Below are 20788 nucleotides of genomic sequence, written 5' to 3'. Positions count from 1 at the left end.
TGGTGCTAAATGCTGGGTTTAATAAAGCACAAGCTGGAATCAAGATTGCTGGGAGAAATATCAATAACCTCAGATATGCAGATGATACCACCTTTATGGCAGAAAGTGAAGAACTAAAGAGACTCTTGATGAAAGTGAAAGAGAAGAGTGAAAAAGTTGGCTTAATACTCAACAGCCATAATACTAAGATCATGGCATTCGGTCCCATATCTTCATGGCAAATAGATGGGGAAACAATGGAAACACTGACAGACTTTATTTTGGGGGGCTCCAAAATCAATGAAGATGATGACTGCAGCCATGAAATTAAAAGATGCTTGCTCCTTGGAAGAAAAGCTATGACCAACCTAGATAGCATATTAAAAAGCAAAGACATTACTTTGCCAACAAAGGTCCACATAGTCAAAGCTATGGTTTTTCCAGTAGTCATGTATGGATGTGAGATTTGGACTATAAAGAAAGCTGAGTGCCAAAGAATTAATGCTTTTGAACTGTGGTATTGGAGAAGACTCTTGAGAGTCCCTTGGACTGCAAGGAGATCCAACAAGTCAATCCTAAAAGGAATAAGTTATTGCAAGGAATGGTACTGAACCTGAAATACTAATACTTTGGCCACCTGATGCAAAGAACTGACTCATTGGAAAAGACCCTGATGCTGGGAAATACAGAGGATGAGATAGTTGAATGGCATCACCAACTCGATGGATATGTGTTTGAGCAAGCTTTAGGAGTTGGTGATGGACAGCGATGCCTGGCATGCTACAGTCCATGGGGCTGCAAAGAGTCGGAGATGACTGAGAGACTGAGCTGTAATGAACTGATCTTGTAGATACATTTAATCCTCATAAAAACCCGAAGACATACATGATTTTATACAACATAAAACGTAGAATCCAAAAAAGTTATACAAATTGCCCTCAGCCACACAGCCAGGAAGTGTCACTGAGTGGGTACTAGAGCACAATTAAACAGACTCCAAAATCCATACACTTTTCATCACCCTATTACATAGATCAAGTTTTTGACTGTTGAAAGAACTTCCTACCCATCCCTGTAGAAGATGGACAAAGAATAATTTCCAACTCTATATGACCTCTAAGTATGTATTACACAGTAATTCCAAAGGACAATAGACCTTGGAAGACATTACTTTTTTTCTACTTGTTTTTCATAGCCTGGTGATCTCCCTCTGGAATCAAAAACAGTTTGATATTTACACCTGAGCAGGAACTATATCTCAGAGGACATCATTAAAAGTTAGCTGACCTTTCTGATATCAAGGTACAAACAGGTTACACAGGGATGGGATCCCATGTGCTTGCAACAATCCAAAGTCAAGCTTGTTAAAGTAAACTTGTAACTTTTTAACAACAATACTCTTCCCCTCTTCATGTTTTCTGGAGGGAATCTGGGGCCATTTCTAAGAGATTCATTTCTTCTCCTTGATCACAACTAAACAGTAAAGAAAATAATATATGAGATCATCATGTGGAAAACTTTAAAAGTGAAATCAATTTATTCTGTGAGGAGAAAGCAGTCCTCTATATACTGCCATCACCAAGTTATACATAAAACTTAATCTGGCAGGATAAAGAAGAAATTCTAATAAAAAACACTGAGTAGAGAGAGAGTCAAAGATGATAAACTGGTAGGAAAAGGAATATCATATCACATGCATTTTGTTTAGTCACATAGAATTAAAGAGATCTGTTACAGTCCTCACTCATCCATACTGCTTTAGACTCAGCTTGTTTTACTCAAGTATGTTCCTTACCTAGCCATGAAGATGTTTGAGTTTGTGACTCCTGGAAGACATAAAATCATGCAGATAGTACATTTTCATCCTGGGAACTTAAGAATCCATATAAATGAAGTGATTTTTTTAAAAAAATCATTAGATTTCTTGAAAATAGAACAATCTACCTTTTGAAGCGGAGAGTTCTTTTATCTGTAGTGTTCAATAAGTCCAGGACAATAATGGATTGAGTCACAATAAAGGAGAATCCTGAAACACCTACAGTAGGATTCAATAAATATTGGGATTTTTTTCCCTCACTCTGAATTTACAAAATCTACAATGATAGTTTTAAAAGGCACAAGTTAAGTTCTTAGATCAGGAGCGGTAAGGGGAAAAATGGCAAATAAACAAACAATGGTAAGTAAATAATAAAACAATAAATAACAATTTAAATAATAAAGGTGTACATACTAATCAGCATTCTCTTTCTGGGAATTCAGATAAGCAAACTACCTAGATGTTTGAGCCTCTGTTACGGAAACTGGAATATGTAGATGTCCAAGGTTTCTAATAGTAGCTACAGGGTAGATAGCTTCTGACAGTAGATGACATGAGCTGATCTGTTGAGAAAACTTTTATATTGAAAATAACACAGATGTGAACGAGGACATTAGGGTTAAACAAACCAGTATCTTTGATTGGAAATTTTTCATGGTTGTGCTAATTTGCAAGTAATTTTTCAAATTTGAAAGTCTCAAATACATCGCATCATTTTTTTGTTTGTTTTTAATTTAAATTTATTTATTTTAATTGGAGGCTAATTACTTTACAATACTGTATTGGTTTTGCCGTACATTAAACATTACCTAGAAATCATCACAATTAACAGTTTATCAATACTGTCCCTTTGGTATCTGGTAGCATTCAACATATGCATCTGCAGTGAGAAGAGAACTGGGCCACGCTGACCTGTTAGACACCGTGTATTCATTCCTTCCATACCCTCCACTTTACCCCCTCCCCCCCGACCCAGACTTCAGGAGAAACAGAAAGTGCTATCTCAGCCCTGTTTAAAATGAAAAATCCAAATGAAAGATGGAAGTGACAGCTCTGACCCTTGAAAATATGAGCACTGCTTCTTCCAAATAGTTTTCAGTTTTTTTCATAGGAACCTGTGCTGAATGTGAAAGCAGAGAACATGCAGTCAGATTGCAGCAGTGTCTTCTCTCATCTGGAGATAAATTTCACTCTCTACAACACAGTCCTCATAAAATATCAAGTAGTGGTTATTTCACAGTTTAGTTTGAATGTCAAACTGGACCCTGACAAGTGATGATATTCAAGAATATATCTGACAAGTAAGGGGTAGATAACAGTGAATCAGAATAGAAACACAGCTGGAATAACATATTATATTAGATGGTTTGCAGAGTAATGATTTTATTTATATCACATTTTAAGAAGATCCACAGTGTCATTGTCTGCGGGATATTCTGATGGAAGGCAAGAGTGAAAGCTGAGAGAACAGTAAGGAAGTTCCTGCAGAAATGCCACTTCACTCAGGAGCTCATGACTTATCAGAGCCATGCATTACCCATTTTTGTTTCCCCCACAACTTATAGGCCTGGCAGTGTAACTGCTAAAGTATATTGACTTAAACACACTTATCAAGAAAAATGAGCCTCCTCTGATTTTTATGGAATTATCTTAAATGATCTGTCAAGGCTTTATGTAATCAAATTCAGTAAGTTATACAATTTTGTCTCATACAAGGAACCCGTGCTATCCCCAATTCATCAAGGAATAGATTCTATTTTTTGGCAGCAGTGATTCATTTTGATACTTTTTTTCTACTGATTTTTATAGTATCTTATTAAAGCAGGATTATTATATGTCTTTTATTTATCCAAGCGAACCAAAAATGATCATTTATAGTTAGTGCTAACAGCACTAACTATACTCAAACTAACTGACCAGTAATCAAATATAATAACATTTACTGCCTTTTATGGAGTGCCTATTAAATACCAAGAAACATAAGTACTATATCATATACCAACACTACAAGGTAGATATAATACTCAATTGCAACTTAAATATCTTCCCCAAGATCACCAACCGACAAGTCAGGAAATTGGAATTCAGAGTATCCAATTCTAAAGCCATCTCTTTTTATAACTGCAAGGTAAGGTGTGTATCTTAAATCATCAATGTAATTAGATTAGTAAGCACCATTATTGATAACTACTATGCATTCATAACTACATTAAATTCTTCATATATATTGCCTCATTAATTCTCAGAACAATATTAGGTATTTTTAAGTTCCTCATTTTACAGACATGGAAACCAAGGCTTAGAGAGTTTCAGTGACCTCACTGAGGTCATAGAGGTAGTGCCTGACAAAACTGGGCTGTCTAACTTCGGAATCTAATGTTCTCAACCCTCTCACTCTTCTGCCTCCAAAATGACAGAAGACTTTGTTCCTATAGAATTAGCAAAATCAATACCAGAAATATATTGCTGAGCCAAAGTCCTTTTGTATCATAGAGAATCTCACAATCCTAAAATATTCTCTTTGGCAATGTATGTTCTAAAATATTTTAACAAAACACATGGGGGATGGTTGAAGGAACAAAAGTGCAGCCTGGTACAAGAAAGAATCAGAAACAGCAATCTGGAAGAACCTGAAAAGCTGTCATGAAAAAACGAGCATATATACTTGTTGTTACACAAGGAAAAATGAGGGCTGCATATATGTAAAGTTAAATGTAAAGAGCTTTCTAATAATAAGTCTCCCAAAATAACCTGAGTGGCCTCATACAGTGCTCTAAACATCACTGGGTTGGGAACAGAAGTAAAATGAACATCAACCCAACTTTAGAGAAAACAACATAGTTTTCATATGGATGAAACAAAACTAAATAAAACCATAGGTGAAATTTCATTCATATTTTTCAGGGATAAAATGAAAATCTTAATGAAAATTTAAACTGCATGTCAAAAATAAGAAGGAAAACTACAAATTGGAAAGGTATTTACAGAGACAAAAGTGTTAATTAAGAGTTCATACAATTTAAGAGGAAAACTCAAAATTCCAAGAGACAAGAATAATAAAAAGGTAAATATAAGTAATAAATAAACATAGAGGTAATATTCAAATTACTGAGCAATCATAGGAATAAAAAGTAAAACAAAGTAATGTTTTATATAAACAGAAAAGAATAGATACCATTTCTGGTTCTAGAAAATATGCAAAAAATAGTCTGTGCAAATACTGCAGTAGCACAGTAAAATGTTAAGCTTTGGAAAAATATTTTTGCAAATGTATCAAAAATTCTCTCAATTCACATCTTTCCATTCTATAATCACATCACTAGAGGTTAACCTTATGTTATTTCTAGTAGAAGCAAAGCAGATTACAAAGATATCAATGATCATTATATCAAAATCTCAAAATATTAAAATAATATTAAAATATCCAACAGTATTAAAATTAAGGGTAGATTATTCTTCAAATATTAGAGAGAAAGGTTATAAAGACTGCAAAGTCACATAAAATTATTGATTTAAAATGCAATATGCTAATTAAATTTTATCTATACTGGTATAAAGAAAAATTATTTCTATGTAGTTTTGAGTTAACAAGGATATGGATGATAAAAATAATTTAAAGAAGTAGAACAACTTCCTCTTTTATTAGGATTTTATTAGTATTGATCTAGCATTATCTGCGGAAGCAAAAGGAAAACAAATACTTAGGGAAAGTTTACGTGTTTTGAGAACTTTGCTGAGGTCATCAAATAGATGTGTTCAAAGAAAATCCCAAGAAATGTATGGCTAGGGAAGGTTTTTGTTAAGTCAGGTTAATTGGGTTTTTGGAATGAACAGAAGTGGGGACTTCTCTAGAGAATTCTAAGTTTCTGACTCACAACCTTAGGGACTACAGAAGTTTATAAAAATGAATGCTAAATTAGCTTGCAAAAGAAGCTGAGTCTCTTGAGTGTCAACTCTAAGACAAATCATGGGAATCTAGAGTTGCATCACTGATCTTTTTTTTAACATGTTTTATTTCCTTCATACTTCTTAAGAATATTCATGCACAGACAGATTGCCTAATCATGGCTGCTCTTTCTCCCATTTCTTTTTAGGAAGGAGCAACTGAAGTTTAGCATCTTCTGGCCTTATTAATAAAATGCAAATGAAATTCAAAAATGAGAATTCTTTCAGTTAATAGAATGGAATGGTATGAATGACTAAAACTCAGTCAGAAGGTAAGATTAAAGAGAGAAGTTTTATTTAAAATTTTTAAAAGAAAAACATCCCATCGATAAATATAAAAATATTGAGCTGAGGTGACCATTGCTCAGAGGTTTTGAAAATATGTATATATTTATTTATGTGAAAGGAAACAAATATAAAAAACCAGGCATCATCTCCAAGACTGGGATACAACTAAATTTTTTTTTATCTCAAATTTTTCCATGGGAGAGACTGTGAGGAAAAGAAAGTAGTTTGCAATGCAAAAGACCATCATAAATAATAGACTTAGGCTTCCCTGATGGCTCAGGTGGTAAAGAATCTGCCTGCAATGCAGGAGACCCAGGTTCGACCCCTAGGTTGGGAAGATCTCTTAGAGAAGGAAATGATCACTGCAGTATTCTTGCTTGGAGAATCCCATGGACAGAGAAGCTTAGTGGGCTACAGCTCATGGGGCTGCAAAGTCAGATAGGACTGAGCAGCTAACACTTTTGCTTTCAATGGCTATGCATTTGAGTATTGCGAAGTACTGAGTTCCCTAAAATTTTAAGTAAAAAGCATCTGGAGAAAGAATGCCTGGTGATTTATATATTATTCACACATAAACTATGTTCAATAAGAGCTTGAGAATACATGTAATTAAAGATGTTTGTAATAAAAACAGGATTAGAACCGCCCCCGCCCAAAAAAAAGCAACAAAGGGAAGAAATAATCATGAGGGTTAGTCTGATCCTCAGAAGGCCAAAGCAAAAAAAAAAAAAGTATTAAAAGTTTTTGAACTTTCATTTATATAATTAATCAAATTCCACTGCTGAAACCTTAATTCTCTACACTAAACCTGAGAGAAATTTTCAATATTTTTTCATATGAGTTCATTATTGGAATAATGTCTTCATAAGTGGAAGATGATGAATGTCTTCGATGTTTTCAGAGGTAAATGTACATTTTATGTGTGTATTTATCATATGGGTCCCTGAAAAAACTTGAGTGCATCATTTTAAATTGTGCTTTTATTTAAAAATTCATACTTATGTAAGCATTTTGACATAGCAATAAAAATAGGGGTTTGGGGACCGTAAAGATATGGATTTAAACTTAATTAAAACTGCATTTTGATGTTGAGCTCCTGGTTCATTTTGTATGGAAAAAACTGCATAACTGGAACACTTTCTACCTTGAAAAACAGCACAAAAATAGTAGTCTGAAAATTTTTTTCATATAAAATAAATTAAATACCTATTTAAAAAAATAAAGATAAGGGTTCAAGTAATAATTCTGGTATTTACCAACTATAAGACATTGAAATTATACTTGAATTTTGAAATATCAAAATAATTTCTTCACTGTTAAAATATGGATAATAATTTTGAATTATTCTGAAAGATAAATGTTAAAAATTATTTGAAGTGCCAAATACAGACTAGGACCTTACATGTTGTCAATTACTCTTCTCCTTGTGAGCTAAAATAATACACCTTTCCATGTGGCATGTTAGTTGAAGATCAGAGTTTATAAAACCTACAGAATAAAAGTTGGTAACTCTACTTAATTTTTCACAATATCAATTGTCTTAATTGATCTATTTAGAAGAACTGGACAGGATAACAGAATTATATCCTCTAGTGAGAATTTACAGTATAGATGGTATCTGCTTTTCAATGAAAAATCTTAGAACTTTAAATATTAGATCTTCAAGTAACCAAGTCAATAAAAGTGAAAAAAAAAATTCTAGAAAGTTAGGGATCTTTCCAGAAAATTAGAGAGCTTAACTTCTGTCTTCTGTCTTCTGTGAATAAAAAAGTCACAGACTTTTCTTTAGGTCTGTTACAACAGTAAAGGAGTGCCTGAATGAAACCTCACAGCATGGAACCACAGAGTGATTACTCTAAAACACCAGGAGTTAGGTGAGAAGGATTAGAGGACAGCTAAGATTTAGGTCAGTTCAAAGCCTCAACAAATAAGAATAGCATCTTCTAGTGTATAGCATGTTCAAAGCAGAGACATTACTTGCCGACTAAGGTCCGTCTAGTCAAGGCTATGGTTTTTCCTGTGGTCATGTATGGATGTGAGAGTTGGACTGTGAAGAAGGCTGAGCGCTGAAGAATTGATGCTTTTGAACTGTGGTATTGGAGAAGACTCTTGAGAGTCCCTTGGACTGCAAGGAGATCCAACCAGTCCATTCTGAAGGAGATCAGCCCTGGGATTTCTTTGGAGGGAATGATGCTGAAGCTGAAACTCCAGTACTTTGGCCACCTCACACGAAGAGTTGACTCATTGGAAAAGACTCTGATGCTAGGAGGGATTGGAGGCAGGAGGAGAAGGGTATGACAGAGGATGAGATGGCTGGATGGCATCACTGAATTGATGGACGTGAGTCTGAGTGAAATCCGGGAGTTGGTGATGGACAGGGAAGCCTGGCATGCTGCAATTCATGGGGTTGCAAAGAGTCGGTCATGACTGAGTCACTGAACTGAACTGAACTGAGTGACAATTCTATTCTAGGGACCATCGATCTGAAATCTCTTTTGAGATTATATTAATGACTAAGAACTCAAATTCTTTATCTTGGTTCACTCTAAAAATAATTAACACTGTTAACCTGCAAGATTTAGAGAGTAAGGATCATAAATGCACCAGGTCTACCAGAAATAGTAGCTTCCTACGGATAACTAGACAAGATGCACCAGTACGACTCAGCCTTAATGTTTAGTATCTAGACACATGAGACAACCACTGTAATGTTTAAATTGTTTTAGCATATTTTACTCTGAGTTAATCTTCCTAATATAATTTGACACCTACTTCAGTGTCTTCCTCTTTTTCATTACAATTTTCCTTTTGCATATTTATTTTAGAATTTAGGTAATTCAGAAATTAGGAAAAAAGTGCCTAAGATATCCATTAATGTCTTGATAATTCTTTTCAGTCTTTCAATTCTATCTAGGTTATCTTGGTTTAGATTTTGATCTTTCAAATAATGCTATAATTGTTTTGTTATCAGTCATTCTAAAATAATTTAAATGTAATTTTGGGGTTAGTGGAAATTTATCACAAATGTCATATTAAAAGATGAATAATGACCCAAAATAAGTGTACTGTGATTATCTAACAATTCTCCTCACATTAGACAAGAATGAAAAACTGTTTTAAAAGATAACTTCCAATATACAGATACCATGGAAAATGACTGTATTATAAATTACCAAGGACCTTTTAAAATCTTCATTTTATAGAATCTTGTTCCCAGATTCTATGAATTCATTTCAGAGAAGTAAAGTTAAATGGGGAAAGCATTTCAGGCACAATGCAATTCAATGGAGTATTTGTTAACTGTTTCTTAAAAGGTACTCTAGCTTTGCAAGAGTAATGAAAATCATCTCCCCTATATTATCTGTTATCCTTCCTCTCCACCTCCATTTGAAAGCCTTAAAGCAGATTGGTGGTCTCACTTTAAAAAATCTGCAAGTAAAATTTTTTTTGCAGAAATTATCAAAGAGCTACTAGGATACCTCATGTACAATACATTTATTTACTATAAGTAATTTCCAAATAGGAATCAGGATTATAAGATGTTTCTAAAAAGAGGTTGTTGACCTGATTCACATCTGTCCTCCAGAAACTGAAGTACAATCAAGTCCCAGATGACTGAAATTCTGCTATCAGAATTTTATTCTCAAAGTCATTCGGTATGTGTACCTATAGTCAATCAAGCTCCAATCTTAATACCAAGTAAAGATATATCCTGGCCTACCCAACACTTGCTCAGTTCAGTTCAGTTCAGTCGCTCAGTCGTGTCTGACTCTTGGAGACCCCATGAGTCGCAACACGCCAGGCCTCCCTGTCCATCACCATCTCCCGCAGTTCACTCATACTCACGTGCATCGAGTCAGTGAGTGATGTGATCCAGCCATCTCATTCTCTGTTGTCCCCTTCTCCTCCTGCCCCCAATCCCTCTCAGCATCAGAGTCTTTTCCAATGAGTCAACTCTTCACATGAGGTGGCCAAAGTACTGGAGTTTCAGCTTCAGCATCATTCCCTCCAAAGAAATCCCAGGGCTGATCGCCTTCAGAATGGACTGGTTGGATCTCCTTGCAGTCCACGGGACTCTCAAGAGTCTTCTCCAACATCACAGTTCAAAAGCATCAATTGTTCGGCGCTCAGCTTTCTTCACAGTCCAACTCTCACATCCATATATGACCACAGGCAAAACCATAGCCTTGACTAGAGGGACCTTTGTTGGAAAAGTAATGTCTCTGCTTTTCAATATGCTATCTAGGTTGGTCATAACTTTCCTTCCAAGGAGTAAGCGTCTTTTAATTTCATGGCTGCAGCCACCATCTGCAGTGATTTTGGAGCCCAGAAAAATAAAGTCTGACTCAGTTTCCACTGTTTCCCCATCTATTTCCCATTAAGTGATGGGGCCAGATGCCATGATCTTTGTTTTCTGAATGTTGAGCTTTAAGCCAACTTTTTCACTGTCCACTTTCACTTTCAGCAAGAGGCTTTTTAGTTCCTCTTCACTTTCTGTCATAAGGGTGGTGTCATCTGCATATCTGAGGTTATTGATATTTCTCCCGGCAAGCTTGATTCCAGCTTGTGCTTGTTCCAGCCCAGCGTTACTCATGATGTACTCTGCATATAAGTTAAATAAGCAGGGTGACAATATACAGCCTTGACATACTCCTTTTCCTATTTGAACCAGTCTGTTGCCCCATGTCCAGTTCTAACTGTTGCTTCCTGACCTGCATGTAGTTGTTTCAAGAAGCAGGTCAGGTGGTCTGTATTCCCATCTCTTTCAGAATTTTCCACAGTTTATTGGGATCCACAGAGTCAGAGGCTTTGGCATAGTCAATAAAGCAGAAATAGATACTTTTCTGGAACTCTCTTGCTTTTTCGATGATCCAGCGGATGTTGGCAATTTGATCTCTGGTTCCTCTGCCTTTTCTAAAACCAGCTTGAACATCAGGGAGTTCATGGTTCATGTATTGCTGAAGCGTGGCTTGGAGAATTTTGAGCATTACTTTACTAGCATGTGAGATGAGTGCAATTGTGTGGTAGTTTGAGCATTCTTTGGCATTGCCTTTCTTTGGCATTGAATGAAAACTGACCTTTTCCAGTCCTGTGGCCACTGCTGAGTTTTCCAGATTTGCTGGCATATTGAGTGTAGCACTTTCACAGCATCATCTTTCAGGATTTGAAATAGCTCCACTGGAATTCCATCACCTCCACTAGCTTCATTCATAGTTATGCTTTCTAAGGCCCACTTGACTTCACATTCCAGGATGTCTGGCTCTAGGTGAGTGATCACACCATCGTGATTATCTTGGTCGTGACACTTGCTACCCTTTTTGAAATGTATGCCTACAAAGTAGGGTGCAGCCTGAATTTAATGTTTGTCCTCCTTTCTATGGACAGAAGAGCTCACTGGGCCATAGTCCATGAGGTCACAAAAGAGTCAGATAAGACTTGGAGACTAAACAACAGCAATCTCCTTTCTATAGTCAATAGATATGTAAATATTCTATTATTTTGAATGAATTGTCTCACCATTGTAAACTAGTGTTTTCATAGAAAGCAGTATAGCTCATTGGCAAATGACTATCACAGAAATAGCTAGTCCTATACTGGAAACAAAACTACTTTTTGAAAACCCTAAGTAAAAAACCCATCTATTCGATCAGCTTTTTTTCTCTAGGAATATTTTTTAATCTAGGTAGAATATCTTGAGAATGACGAAGTGTTTTCAAAATTAAACCCAGTTTTACTTAGTTGTTACAGGGAAAAATATCATACGTTAATATCTGCTCTTTAGATTTTTTTCAAATTAAAGTCATTTTCTCTACACTATAGCACACAACTCTGACCTTGTTCAGTTCAGTTCAGTCTCTCAGTCACGTCCAACTCTTTGGAGCACCATGGACAGTAACACGCCAGGCTTCCCTGTCCTTCACCGTCTCCCAGAGCTTGCTCAAACTCATGCCTATTGACTTCATGATGCCATCCAACTATCTCATCCTCTGACATCCCATTCTCCTCCTGCCTTCAATCTTTCCCAGAATCAGAGTCTTTTCAAATGAGTCAGTTCTTTCCATCAGGTGGCCAAACTATTGGAGTTTCAGCTTCAGCATCAGTCCTTTCAATGAATATTCAGAACTGATTTCCTTTAGGATGGACTTGTTTGGTCTCCTTGCTGTCCAAGGGCCTCTCAAGAGTCTTCTCCAACACCGCAGTGCAAAAGCACCAATTCTTTAGCACTCAGCGTGCTTTATAGTCGAACTCTCATATCCATACATGACTACTGGAAAAACCATAGCTTTGACTAGACAGACCTTTGCTGGCAAAGTACTATCTCTGCTCTTTAATATGCTATCTAGGTTGGTATAGCTTTTCTTCCAAGGAGTAAGCATCTCTTAATTTCATGGCTGCAGTCACCATGTGCAGTGATTTTAGAGCTCAAGTAAATAAAGCCTGTCACTGTTTCCATTGTTTCCATTGTTTGCCATGAAGTGATGGGTTCGGATGCCATGATCTTAGTTTTCTGAATGTTGAGCTTTAAGCCAACTTATTCACTCTCTTCTTCCATTTTCATCAAGAGGCTCTTTAGTTCTTCTTTGCTTTCTGCCATAAGGGTGGTGTCATCTGCATATCCAAGGTTATTGATATTTCTCCTGGCAATCTTGATTCCAGCTTGTTCTTCATCCAGTCTAGCATTTTGCATCATGTACTCTGCATAGAAGTTAAATAAGCAGGGTGACAATATACAGCCTTGATGTACTCCTTTCCCGATTTGAAACCAGTCTGTTTTTCCATGTCTGGTTCTAACTGTTGCTTCTTAACCTGCATACAGATTTCTCAGGAAGCAGGTAAGGAGGTCTGGTATAATCTCAACTTCCTTTCTTGGAAAATATTGAGCTTAATTGCAAATTCAGCAAATGGAAAAGGAATGACTTTCATATGGACAGAAATAAAGGGCAAACTGTTCTATGCGTGATTTTGTTGTTTGTATTTCTAAAAACTAAGAAATCCCAAACAAATTGCAATACACTTACACAGAAGTCTCACCAAAATGTTTAGTTTAGTATTGTCTGCTGTTCAATTTCAATCCTACATAGAACTGAAACCCCAATGGCAAGTTCCAAACATATCAAAGAGAGATGATTTAAAAGGCCTTGCTAGTCATGTGCTTATACACAAGCAACATCAACATCTGAAAGCATGTTAATGAATACAGATCTTAAAACCCACTTCAGATCCACTGATTGAGAGTCTTTTACCAAAGTTTCCCATGTGATTCATCTGTATACTAAAATTTGGATGGGTATTTTCTTCCTCAGCTATACAATAGAATCATCTGGAGAGCATTATTCTAAAAGGTGCTTAGACACTCCCACTCGGACAGCTTTTATAATTTTGAGGGCAATAATCAAGTAATTTAAAAGGGGGGATGTGAAGTCAGAAAATGTAGAACTGAATAGTAGTTTGTTTACCTACTGTGTTTTAAAATGCTTCTTACCATTATGAACTTTATCTCCCTCAGAGAATTATAGTGATGATAAAATAAGTATGATGAAAATTTTCATAAACTGTAAAACCCTAAACCAATGTTCTTGTTAATGACTGGCATGATATAAAATCATAAATCAATATTTTTAAGAAGTTAAGCATGTTATTTCCAAAATGATGATATTCAAAGTAAGTCTGAATCAAGAAGAACAAGTATTTATTAAATAGTTCTTCCCTGACTCAGAATTTGGGCATCATAATGTCAGAAATGGAATATTCAGTTTGTAGTGTTAATAAACTACCAACATAATTATTGTCTTTCCTCTATTCCCTGACACATGAGCTAAAAGAAAAAATTAAAAATCTAAACTCACAACTGTAAACCCAGCCGGCTAATACTGACCTGTTGTCCTTCCTCCAATATTCTCTTATTTCATATTATAATACTGTATAGACTCCTTAAATCCGCATCTCTTCTGGATTACTCCAGGTATGAAAACGTGAAATGGAAAGGACCAATTGGACTGACATTGAGTTCATTCTACAGGGACTTTCTGAGTATCCAAGAGCAGAAAAACTCCTTTTTGCGGTGTGTTTGTTGATGTACCTGGTGATTCTCCTGGGGAACAGCACTTTGATCACCCTCACCCTCCTGGATTCCCACCTTCACACCCCTATGTACTTCTTCCTCTGTAATCTTTCCTTCCTTGACATTTGGTACACATCTTCCTTTATCCCCTCAATGCTGATATACTTTCTGTCGGAGAAAAAAACTATCTCCTTCACTAGATGTGTTGTTCAGATGTCTGTCTCTTACACAATGGGGTCAACAGAGTGTGTACTTCTAGCAGTGATGGCATATGACCGTTACATAGCCATCTGCAACCCTCTGAGATACCCTATCATCATGAACAAGGCACTTTGTATTCAGATGGCAGCTCTCTCCTGGGGACTGGGCTGTTTCAACTCATTGACAGAAACAATTCTTGCAGTACAGTTGCCCTTCTGTGGAAAAAATGTCATCAATCATTTTGTTTGTGAAATATTGGCTTTTGTCAAGCTAGCTTGCACAGATATATCCTTGAATGAGATTACTATCATGTTGGGCAATGTAATATTTTTATTTGTTCCATTACTGTTGATTTGTATCTCCTACATTTTCATCCTTTCTATTGTACTAAGAATCAATTCAGCTGAAGGAAGAAAAAAGGCTTTTTCCACCTGCTCAGCCCACATAATGGTGGTGACTGTGTTTTATGGGACAATCCTCTTCATGTATATGAAGCCAAAGTCCAAAGACGCTGCTTTTGACAAACTGATTGCCCTGTTCTATGGAGTAGTCACACCGATGCTCAATCCTATCATCTATAGCCTGAGGAATACAGAAGTGCATGGCGCTATGAGAAAATTGACAGCTAGACTGGTTGTGGAGGAAAGAATGAGAAATTTGCATCTTTGACTTTATGCACAAAATGAGCTCATATATTGGATGCAAGGTTTTCAGTATAAGTAGAACAAAGGAAATAAAGGCTATATGTAAAATCACAGAATTTAAGAGTTGGGCTGCTTTATTGACTATGCCAAAGCCTTTCACTGTGTGGATCACAATAAACTGTAGAAAATTCTGAAAGAGATGGGAATACCAGACCACCTAACCTGCCTCTTGAGAAATCAGTATGCAGGTCAGGAAGCAACAGTTAGAACCGGACATGGAACAACAGACTGGTTCCAAATAGGAAAAGGAGTACGTCAAGGCTGTATATTGTCACCCTGCTTATTATTTAACTTATATGCAGAGTACATCATGAGAAACACTGGTCTGGAAGAAGCACAAGCTGGAATCAAGTTTGCTGGGAGAAATATCAATAACCTCAGATATGCAGATGACACCACCCTTATGGCAGAAAGTGAAGAGGAGCTAAAAGCCTCTTGATGAAAGTGAAAAAGGAGAGCAAAAAAGCTGGCTTAAAGCTCAACATTCATAAAACGAAGATCATGGCATCCGGTCCCATCACTTCATGGGAAATAGATGGGGAAACAGTGGAAACTGAGTCAGACTTTATTTTGGGGGGCTCCAAAATCAGTGCAGATGGTGACTGCAGCCATGAAATTTAAAGACGCTTACTCCTTGGAAGAAAAGTTATGACCAACCTAGATAGCATATTCAAAAGCAGAGACATTACTTTGCCAACAAAGGTCCATCTAGTCAAGGCTATGGTTTTTCCTGTGGTCATGTATGGATGTGAGAGTTGGACTGTGAAGAAGGCTGAGCGCTGAAGAATTGATGCTTTTGAACTGAGGTGTTGGAGAAGACTCTTGAGAGTCCCTTGGACTGCAAGGAGATCCAACCAGTCCATTCTGAAGGAGATCAACCCTGGGATTTCTTTGGAAGGAATGATGCTGAAGCTGAAGCTCCAGTACTTTGGCCACCTCATGCGAAGAGTTGACTCTTTGGAAAAGACTTTGATGTTGGGGGGGATTGGAGGCAGGAGGAGAAGGGGACGACAGAGGATGAGATGGCTGGATGGCATCACGGACTCGATGGACGTGAGTCTGAATGAACTCCGGGAGATGGTGATGGACAGGGAGGCCTGGCGTGCTGCGATTCATGGGGTTGCAAAGAGTCATACACGACTAAGCAACTGACCTAAACCAAATTTAACTTCATCATTTATGAAAATAGCATAAAAATGTAGGGACAACTTGTCCATAAAGTGAGAGAAAACTTTTAGAAACCAGAAAAAAAATTAAAATTAAACATTTCCAGAAATATCCAGGTTTAATTTTTAACAATTAAAAGTATGTATTTTTTCATTCCCCTTTTTGAGAGAACTACTTGAGTTCATGTTTTTTCTGTTTATTACTCATCTTTGTTTTACTAGGGACTTGATCGGCCCCAATCTCATTTTTTTAGTATATATATATATTCTTTCTTTCTCTTGCTGTGTTTCTTCTACCCAGTCTGCTACACTATGCTGCATGCACTATGTACTTATCCAAATATATCCTGTTCTTTCACACTTAAGGACAATAGTATATGTCACTTCACTTCCATTATCATATTTCTCCTATGGTGACAACACAGGCATCTAATTAAAGAAAATTTAAATGTTTTATCTTCTGAAAAATACTTCCAAATTTACCCACAGTGAAAGCACTGTTTAAAATTGCCAAGATATGGAAGCAAACTAAGTGTCCATCAGCTGATGAATGGATAAAGAAGATGTAATGTGTGCGTGTATATATATGTGTGTGAATATCATTATTGTTTATTTGCTATGTCCAAAACTTTTGGGAACCCATAGACTCTCCCCTGCCAACTTCTCTGTCTAAGAGAGTTCTCAGGCAAGAATACTGGAGTGGGTTGCCATTTCCTTCTCCTGGGGATCTTCCTGACCCAGAGATCGAATCTGTGTGTCCTGAATTGGCAGGGGGACCTTTACCATTGAACCATCAGGGAAACCCCAGTAGACTATTCAATTCAGTTCAGTTCAGTTCAGTCACTCAGTCGTGTCCGACTCTTTGCAACCCCATGAATCGCAGCACGCCAGGCTTCCCTGTCCATCACCAACTCCCGGAGTTCACTCAGACTCACGTCCATCGAGTCCATGATGCCATCCAGCCATCTCATCCTCTGTCGTCCCCTTCTCCTCCTGCCCCCAATCCCTCCCAGCATCAGGGTCTTTTCCAATGAGTCAACTCTTCACATCAAGTGGCCAAAGTACTGGAGTTTCAGCTTCAGCATCATTCCCTCCAATGAAATCCCAGGGCTGATCGCCTTCGGAATGGACTGGTTGGATCTCCTTGCAGTCCAAGGGACTCTCAAGAGTCTTTTCCAACACCACAGTTCAAAAGCATCAATTCTTCGGTGCTCAGCTTTCTTCACAGTCCAACTCTCACATCCATACATGACCACAGGAAAAACCATAGCCTTGACTAGACGGACTTTTGTTGGAAGAGTAATGTCTCTGCTCTTGAATATACTATCTAGGTTGGTCATAACTTTCCTTCTGAGAGGGTAACAGGCAGGAAGGCCAGGCATCTCCAAATGGAGGAAATAGCCTGCAAGTGTCAGACATTTTATCTCCCTTAAGTGGCAGGAAGAAACAAACTAGGGATATTTTTTTCCTTCTCTATACAAATTTAAAAGGAGGTTTCTCTTAAAATTCTGTGTTGCCATAATGACACCTGGTTTCACTTGAAGTTAACCAATGCCTTTTTCTTATGGAAATGTTTATCTTAAGCTATTCTAATGTACTATGCATTTACCCCAAACTCTGTCTTCAAGTTGGTTCTGCCTTTTGGCTCAGAACCTACTTGATAAACCAGTATGTTATACTCCGATATTGTTCCTCTAATCTAGGTAAACGACACTATTTGTATGGTGCTCTGCCCTTCTTCAAGATTCAAGTTAATCCTTTTATGGCCCAAGATGAACCATTTGGAGCCAAGATTATCCCAAAATACATCTTATGGGTGAGGGGCCTGGTGCCATTCTAAGTTTTGAGACATTCTTTTCTTTCATTAACAGACTGCTGGTGACTATATAACATCCAGCTAAAGACTAGCAGGGGGGTACTCTTTCTGCCTCCTTCTGATGCCTATGTCAGAAGCTTTCTCTATCTCCTTTATACTTTAATAAAACTTTATTACACAAAAGCTCTGAGCAATCAAGCCTCATCTTTGGCCCCGGATTGAATTCTTCTCTTCCGTGAGCCAAAAATCCCGGCGTCATAATTCAACAACAACCTTTCACTTCCAAGGAGTAAGCATCTTAATTTCATGGCACAGTCACCATCTGCAGTGATTTTGGAGCCCCCCAAAATAAAGTCTGACGCTGTTTCTACTATTTCCCCATCTATTTCCCATGAAGTGATGGGACCAGATGCCATGATCTTTGTTTTTCACTCAGCCACAAAGAAAGAATTAAATTCTGCCACCTAAAACAACATAGATATACCTAGACTATATTACACTTAGTGAAATGAGTCAGAGAATGACAAATACTCTATGTTATTACTTTTATGTGAAATCTAAAAAAGAGAACCAATGAATTTATGTTAACAAACAGTAACAGACTCACAGATATAGAGAACAAGCTAGTGGTCATCAGTGAGGAGAGGGAAATGGGGAGGATGAGCCAAGGTATGGAATGAAGAGACACAAACTATTATGTATAAAGAAGCAACACGATTTCCTTTCCAGAAGAGGAAATATATCCATTATTGTCTATTAATACTTTAAATGGAGTACAATCTATAAAAATAGTAAATCACCATGCTGTATAACTGAAACAAATACAATGTTGTAAATCAACTCTATTTCAATAAAAAAGAAGTTAAAAATTAAAAATAAGGAAACAAGGATGCATCCTTCATCCATGTAACATAAGGATTTTCAGGTACATGTATTCTGAAAGGTAGGAGTAATTAGGACAATGTTTCTACAATTAATCTCTTTTTATGAGTATAACTTTTTTAAAAATGTATTTTCAGAAAACTTACCTCATACATTTTGTTTGAAGTTCTGTATATTAAAATTTATTGGCTGTGAGGACAAGTATTATAAGAAGAAAAGGATGTTAGTGTGGGAAATGTGGAGAGATAGAGGTAAAGTGAATCAAAAGAAATGGGAGCTCAATTACATACAGGACATGACACAAGAGAAAGCAAACAGATGAGGCATAGTGAGAGCCTGCTTACCACTGACAGAAGAGTTACACACACAGAAAGAGGAAAAACTAGAATAAACCATGAGATACTGGGTAAGAAGATAGTGTGAACTCACTGCTTTCAGTATATACATAGAGCAATATGCATACAGAAAAACAGAGATAGATATGGCCATACATATATATAGAAATTAATATGGATTGCACAAATGTTCAAACTACCACAAATGTTCAAACTACCACACAATTGCACTCATTTCACATGTTAACAAGATAATAATAAATACCCTGATAATGCTCAAAATCCCTCAAGCTAGGCTTCAGCACTACATGAACCAAGACCTTCTAGATGTAAAAGCTTGCTTTAGAAACATCAGAGGAACCAGAGATCAATTTCCCAACATCTATTGGATCATAGAAAAAGCATGAGAATTCCAGAAAAAACATCTACTTCTGCTTTATTGACTATGCTAAGGCCTTTGACCCTGTGGATAACACCAAACTGTAGAAAATTCGTAAAACAGGTGGGAATACCAGACTGCCTTATCTGTCTCTTGAGAATGTGTACGCAGTTCAAGAAAGAACAGTTAGAACTGGACATGGAACAATGAACTGGTTCCAAATTGGGAAAGATGTACATCAGGTTGTATACTTTCACCTTGCTTATTGAATTACTATGCAGAGTACATCATGGGAAATCCTGAACTGGATGAAGCACAAGCTGGAATCAAGATAGCCAGGAAAAATATCAATAACCTCAAATAAGCAAATGACACCAGCCTAATGACAGAAATCAGAGAGGAACTAGAGATCCTCTTCATGAGGCTGAGACAGGAGAGTGCAAAAGCTAGCTTAAAACACAACATTCAAAAAACTAAGATCATGGCATTCAGCCCCATCACTTCATGGCAAATCGATGGGGGAAAAAATGGAAACAATGAGAAACTTTATTTTCTTGGGCTCCAAAATCACTGTGGATGATGACTGGAGCCATGAAGTTAAATGACGATTGTTCCTTGGAAGAAAAGCTATCACAAACGTAGTTCAGTTCAGTTGAGTTCAGTTGCTCAGTCATCCAACTCTTTGTGACCCCATGAACCGAAGCACGGCAGGCCTCCCTGTTTATCAGCAACTCCCAGAGTCCACCCAAACCCATGTCCATCAAGTCAGTGATGCCATCCAACCATGTCATCCTTTGTCGTCCCCTTCTCCTCCTGCCCTCAGTCTTTCCCAGGATCAGGGTCTTTTCAAACGAGTCAGCTCTTTGCATCAGTTCAGTTCAGTTCAGTCACTCAGTTGTGTCCGACTCTTTGGGACACCATGAATCGCAGCGTGCTAGGCCTCCCTGTCCATCACAAACTCCCGGAGTTCACTCAGACTCACGTCCATCGAGTCAGTGATGCCATCCAGCCATCTCATCCTCAGTCATCCCATTCTCCTCCTGCCTCCAATCCCTCCCAGCATCAAAGTCTTTTCCAATGAGTCAACTCTTCGCGTGAGGTGGCCAAAGTACTGGAGTTTCAGCTTTAGCATCATTCCTTCCAAAGAAATCCCAGGGCTGATCTCCTTCAGAATGGATTGGTTGGATCTCCTTGCAGTCCAAGGGACTCTCAGGA

The 20788-nt window shown here is 37.4% G+C and overlaps 1 protein-coding gene across 1 annotated transcript; it reads left to right on the top strand.

Moving 5' to 3' along the window:
• Positions 1-14006: 14006 nt before the first annotated feature.
• LOC101105392 (olfactory receptor 13D1-like) lies at positions 14007-14960 on the top strand. Its single transcript, XM_004005221.5, has one exon. The coding sequence runs from the start codon at positions 14007-14009 to the stop codon at positions 14958-14960; it is 954 nt and encodes a 317-aa protein (XP_004005270.3).
• Positions 14961-20788: the final 5828 nt, after the last annotated feature.

Source organism: Ovis aries, chromosome 2 (genome assembly GCF_016772045.2).
Source record: "Ovis aries strain OAR_USU_Benz2616 breed Rambouillet chromosome 2, ARS-UI_Ramb_v3.0, whole genome shotgun sequence".
NCBI lineage: Eukaryota > Metazoa > Chordata > Mammalia > Artiodactyla > Bovidae > Ovis > Ovis aries.
Note: the sequence above shows the minus strand (reverse complement) of the source record. Positions and strands in the feature narration are given on the sequence as shown.